The following is a 6,000-nucleotide window of genomic DNA, read 5'->3' on the forward strand; positions in this document are numbered from 1 at the left end:
GATGTTCTTCAAATAAGGTTTAACTAATTACTTTAATATATAATAAAGATGGGAATAGGTGTCGCAAAAGAGATGAGAGTAGAGAGGACCCCACAGTTTTTCTTATAATATCTCTGACAACTTTGTGATTAGCTTTACCCATTTTAAAGAAAAAATAAATAACCTATTATAAACCTTTTCAAATTCTAGAATATTACCTTGTAGGGTACGTATGCTATGTCTTTACATAGCACAGTGGATTCATTACACAGGCCCACTGCAATCATTGACACCAATCTCATTCGTATTCGTATTGTATTGTATATTGTACATACATACACAAACAAAGTACAATGTTAACTCATAATGGATATAGTCTAGTTTTAAATTCCATTCCAAAATTGTTAACTCAAAGCTTGAATTTGGCATGTAATTAAAATAATATAAATGTGTGAAAAAAATACAAGGAGTAAAATTTAATACAATAAATTCACTTAACAAATACATTTCATTGAGGTGATAAAAATTAAAGTAAAAAATTTAACATTTTAATTTTTTTTAACATTGAGATTGCATCTCAATATATTAGTAACTACGTTTACGTAAGAATGCGAAATTTTCTATATTCTTATGGTCAAAAGTTTACCTTTTATCAGTGATTAATTTTCTTTATATGATTATTTATTAGATTTAATTTGTCTACAACAAGTTGACTACTGTACATAGTTAATAAGTAAATATGCTTATTATGAATTGGAGTTGAAAAATGATATCCCACATTTCACGTCTCTTCAATCCAGATGTAAAAGTGATACTAATTGTTTAGTTTCATTTTAAGGATAAAGTCACACAGAATAAAATCTTGGCTTAAATTTCAAGTTCAATAATTTAAAGCTCTATTATGACTTAAACAACAATAAATCTAAATATGTTTGTAGTCTAAATGGTATGAAAAAACAACACAAAGAGCATAGATAATTTAAATTTAATACTAACAAATATAACTAATTAACCATCCCAAATTGGGTTGGGTATAGATTTTGGATTGGTTAAAGCTAAGTTACCTTCCACTCTCTGTTTGGAAAGGCCATTAAAGGAGTTTATTCCAAATAATAAACACTAATTATGATCAGCCATGAAAATTTAGACCAAAGATAAGTAATAGTGGAGTAAAAATGGGTTGATTTTCTCCTTCAATCAATGATGTCTTAATTATAAAGACGACAAAGGTAATTAAGGAAAGATTTATAGCACTTAGTTTAACTTAAGTAAAATATAGTTAAATATGTTTGAAATAGATAAAACTGTTATTAACTGTAAGCACAAGTTGGATCTTTATGCAAGAAAACAAAAATCCGTCTTCTGAAATTCACAATATTTAAAAATAAATTGAGATTTCACCAAGGTATTTGAATAAGTATTTTGGCAAAATTAGAGCAAGGGTTGAGGGTAAAAGAGTAAAACGGTGGTCGGTGGTAAGAACTTATAACTCAGGAAGTGGTGACTTGCGAGAGTATCGAGGTTTCTCTAACTAGTTTAATTTTCAACTACAAAAATCCCTGTCATTAAAAATATTCTTGCATATTAAATTATTTAATTTTGTTTCTGTTAACAAGGCCATCAAGAAGATTTATTTATATTACTAGTTAAAAATAATAATTTAAAAATGATTGGTTTATAATAATGTAAAAAAGTATGAAAAGATTTAAATTCAGCATTTTCAAAAGCCACACCAAATGTGATGGCAGACACGTGTCCTGCATTTAGAAGGCAGTTTCCTGTGTTCCCACAGACTGAGAGAAAGTGGAATAATATGCCATTACTAGCGAGTCACAGTCAAATTAGCTTAATTTACCTCCTCACGCATTCTCACCTTTCTTTCTTTACTGTGGGCCCTCCATCCGTTGTAAAATCATACACCATAAATGGGGACAACCAATTTTCACTATTTTTTTTAACATTTATAGAATAAATTTTTCTAATAATATTCCATATTTTTTCTAATGGCATAAATATAAAAATTCCAGAATAATATAAGTGATAGATTAAGGTAGTCTCTGTTGTTCTTCACGGATTTCCTGTTTTAGTTCATTTCGAATAGGGTGGGGAACCCCTCCGTATGTCCCAAGGTAAGAGACACAATTTTCTCCGTTAGATCTGTTAATTTTTTGATTAATGGATGAGATTAAATTTACCTTTTTTATCTTTTCTTTCCTCCGTCACTTCCCTTTTTATCCCTAAGTCTCTCTTTTCTCTTTCTCTCTGTCCCTTGTCCTCCGTCAATAACCATCACGCCACCAACCCATCCACCACAACGCCACTACCTGCAACCCTTTCGTTGGCGAGGCCATAGGAGGCGGTGGCCCGTCGTGGAAAGAGGGCAGCGCCAGCGATTTCCCCTTTCACGTCTCGCAAGGTCGTGTTAGTGAGTTTAATGATTAATACTAATATTAATAGTAGTAAATAATTTTTTTTCCAATTTCTCTTGGATTGTAGTATGGGTGAGAATTTCCATATCTGGTTTGAAACAAAAAGAAAGCGGGAAACAAGAGAAAAAAAGGAAAGAGGAAAAAAGAAAACAAATGAAGCGCAGCTGCGGGAAATCAACTCCAGTAGTGGAGACATATGATGTTCACGGCGCCCATGCCGTTGAGCACGACAAATGAAACCAGTGTCGGCAACAAGCAGAAGGAAGGAGAAAAGATAGGAAACATGAGGGCAATATTGGAAATAAAATGAAAGGAAAAAATAAAAATAACAAACCAAAAAACACAAACCTTGCTTCCTCTGCTGCTGTCACCAATATCACTACACATCTCACCTTACCTGCTTTTCTACTAGTCTGATGAAAACATAAACTGTGATCTTACTAATTGAAGTCATAAAAACATGTATACGAGTTTTAATACTATTGATACAATTTAACGAAAAGATGAGTAAATTTTAAGAAAGAAAAGTTTCACCCGCTGTCCCCTTTACACGGACAGAGACCTTGTGACTGCTCTATCCCTGCTTTCCATCTCAGAAATCAACCACCCAACCACAACGACAGTGGTAATGGAATATCCATTTGTGAAAGTTCAAGGCTAAGCTGTTTAGAAATCCTTTTACTAAAATCCCACTTCCTAAATACATCATGATTACCAAACAAGAATTTCCTAATGGAACTATTTCTGTTTCAAGAAATCATTACAAACATACACACATAAAAACCCAAACACAGATATAATTAAACAATTATTCTCTCACAGAGAAATAACTTAATGCAGTTTTTGGAACTTCAAATAAACAATGTATGTTCTTCTAAAGTTAGATTCTGCAAATATTTACTCATGTTTATTACATGGAGTACTCATTGATGCTTCTTACAGAGTCCCCTTGCAACACTAAAAAAAAGAAAAAAAAAAGAGTAAAACTGAAAGGGCAAAAGAAAAAGGGCGCTCTTATCCAAATATTTTGGTTATACTTTTAATTTTTAATTAACTTTTTTTTTTTCAAAAAACTAAGTGCAAAATTTTGTTATGGCTTGTCCTTGAGAAGGGAGGCTAATCCGGTGACCACCTTCGTTCCTCTCTCAACACTCCTCACTTTCAATGCAGGTGGCTGCCACGGCGGAGTCGCAACCGGAGGCAAGTTCCTCTCGCCACTGCAACAAATCTCCAACCCGGGCGACGATATTTTTTCGCCGAAGATCAGTTCTAATTCACCACAATCACTCTCGGCCGCAGCACCGTCGCCGACGCTCAAGTTCTCCGTCGACCCATTGACGTTAGAGGAAGACGGCGGATTTGCCCTGGTGCAGGAGTTGGAGAGCCACTTGGCTAACATGTAGTCCGCCTTCCTCCACGGTGGAACATGCATCCCTTTCTTCTTCAAGCTCTGCTTAGCCGCCTCCGACACAGAGGCTACGATCTGGCAAAGACGATCCGATTTCCCGACGAAAATGAACGGCAGGGACTGAAGGATCGCCTTGTATGTCCCAGTGGATCGTGCTATGTCGAACTCGGATCGGAAATCGATATCAATTATCAACCTCTCACCTTCCACAATCACATCTATGTATTCATATTCACCTGAACCAACATCACAACAGTCACTTCTCCATAATTATTTAAAGAACCCTGGATATTTTCTTTTTCAGAAAATTTGGGGAAAATAAGTAAAATAGATTACCAGAAGGGAAGGTTGGCGTTTTGTCCCATTTTGATGTGCATATGGAGGAATCGTAACCGAGAGACGAGAGGCTTTCGGTAACGATCTTCCTTAAATCGTCTTTTCGCTTGTAGACCTTGCTGTTGTTGTCAACAATCTTGGATGTGTCAGCTAAGAGGTTCCTCTCCGCCACACTCGCACAAGGAATTAAGCTCTGCGAAAAAGGCTAGTACGTAATTCAAACTAAAGTGTTTGGATGCAGAGAAAATCCTGAACTAGCTATACAGGTTTTGGCAATTTGAGAAGTTAGCTTGCTAGTTACCTTGAGCGCGTCACTGGCTTCGCCGAACGAGCCAGAGGAAATAGATTCGCCAAAGATGTCGAGCTCCTCGTCGGAGCTATCGTTGCTGTTGCCGTTGAAGCAGTTGCAGCGGTTGCGACCACATTTTGCGGTGGTCGGAGCCGGTTTCTCGTTGCTCTCTTCTATGAAGCTCTGCACCATTTTGTCCAGGCAGACGGAGCTGGGCTCGAACTCCGCAGCCACGTCTCTACCGTTGGACTGAGGAGGCTCCCCGGCAGCAGGTTTATCCGAGGAGGAGGAGTAGGAAGTCTTGAGCACATTCGGAAACTGACGGTCAAACACGAACAGCCTTTTCAAGCGGGACTTCAGCACCGGCTTAACGGGGTCGTTCCGAACCACCGCTAGCTTCTGTGAATCCACAGGTATGGGTTGGATCTTCATTGGAGGCATGAATGACAAAGCAGAGGAGGAAAACCTCTAGAAACTAGAAATCTTAGGAAAACTTGTATCTATCTTTAAGAACCACTCTATCATGCATGTTCCATTTTAAGGGAAGAAGTATCTAATAACTTCTAGACTAAGAGAGTAGAGGAGAAGTTGAAAAACATTTGGAAATCAAGGTTTTCCTGGAAAACATGACTGCGATTATAAGAGAGACGTGCATTGTTCGTAGAAAGAGAAGATAGTTTTTCCGGGATGTTCATTTCACCGGCGAGATCCCTGTCGCCGGAGGTGGATCACGAGTTTTGGAAGAAAAACAGTGAAGAAAGTTAAAGAGTTAAAAAAACAAAATCACCTGTGTATTGGTTGTTTAGGTTTCTGGATTAGGTGCAAGTGAGGGAGGCAATGGTATTTATAGCAAAGAGGCAAAGTTGCTGACATGGCTTTATATGCCACGTAGGATCTATGAGGAATGGATGATCTGCATAGCCAAGAAAATCACGGAGCACTTAGGTTGGTGACGCGTGTTGGAGAAGATTATCTTGCGCTGTAAGCATTGGGGTTCTTTTAGATGAATTGACAGTGGTACCCTTTCCACTACGTGGAATATCGGGTAGATGCCCCTCGTGTTCTGGGGGTTATGGAAAACCACCCCCACTGCATTGTGATCGTGGCGATTCTGCATTAATACATTGCCAGCATTTTCTTAAAAATTTATTTGTTATTATTGATTTTGAAATTTTAAATTAAAAAGGTGAAGACAAAGGAGAAAATTTGAACCCATTGATGTGAAATGAGAGATGGAGTTTTTTTCGTGAGGTGTGTACGAAAGACCATGGTATAGTGGTGGATCAATAGAATAAAGTCTTGGGAAACAAGTTTTAAGAGAGGAAAAGATTTTGCTGGATTTAATTTAATATATATTATTTATTTTCTCTTAAAATATTCTCAAAATTAAAAATTTTAAATGTAAAAGCAATTGTGTTTTGTTTTTTTATTTTCAATACAATAGTCAGTTTTTGTTTTGAGATTAATTTTAGGTCATATTATTTTGAGGTTTCATAATATTATATTAATTTTATTTATTTTCTTCGTATTTTGTTTCAGTAAAAGTGTCACTTTTATTT

At 36.5% G+C, this 6,000-nt stretch overlaps 1 protein-coding gene across 2 annotated transcripts; it reads right to left on the bottom strand.

Moving 5' to 3' along the window:
- Nucleotides 1-3,264: 3,264 nt before the first annotated feature.
- On the bottom strand, nt 3,265-5,251 carry LOC108325132 (uncharacterized). Of its 2 annotated transcripts, none has more exons than XM_017558145.2 (3): nt 4,454-5,251; nt 4,153-4,345; nt 3,265-4,052 (listed from the first exon to the last, which is right to left on the bottom strand). In XM_017558145.2, exons 1-3 carry the CDS (start codon nt 4,880-4,882, stop codon nt 3,499-3,501), a joined length of 1,176 nt encoding a protein of 391 aa, XP_017413634.1. In that variant the 5' UTR covers nt 4,883-5,251; the 3' UTR covers nt 3,265-3,498. The 2 variants fall into 2 exon arrangements, with proteins under 2 accessions (XP_017413634.1, XP_017413633.1); XM_017558144.2 differs by having other exon boundaries at nt 4,153-4,357; nt 4,454-5,242.
- Between the last annotated feature and the right edge of the window lie 749 nt (nt 5,252-6,000).

The sequence above is a fragment of the Vigna angularis genome, chromosome 3 (assembly GCF_016808095.1).
Source record: "Vigna angularis cultivar LongXiaoDou No.4 chromosome 3, ASM1680809v1, whole genome shotgun sequence".
NCBI lineage: Eukaryota > Viridiplantae > Streptophyta > Magnoliopsida > Fabales > Fabaceae > Vigna > Vigna angularis.

Excerpts from the sequence above, each read along its gene's own strand:
- LOC108325132 (XM_017558144.2), bottom strand. The coding sequence starts at position 4,882 with ATGCCTCCAATGAAGATCCAACCCATACCTGTGGATTCACAGAAGCTA. Across the intron at positions 4,358-4,453 it reads AAGCCAGTGACGCGCTCAAG|CCTTTTTCGCAGAGCTTAAT; the intron begins GTAACTAGCAAG and ends ATTACGTACTAG. Across the intron at positions 4,053-4,152 it reads AACGCCAACCTTCCCTTCTG|GTGAATATGAATACATAGAT; the intron begins GTAATCTATTTT and ends ATGTTGGTTCAG.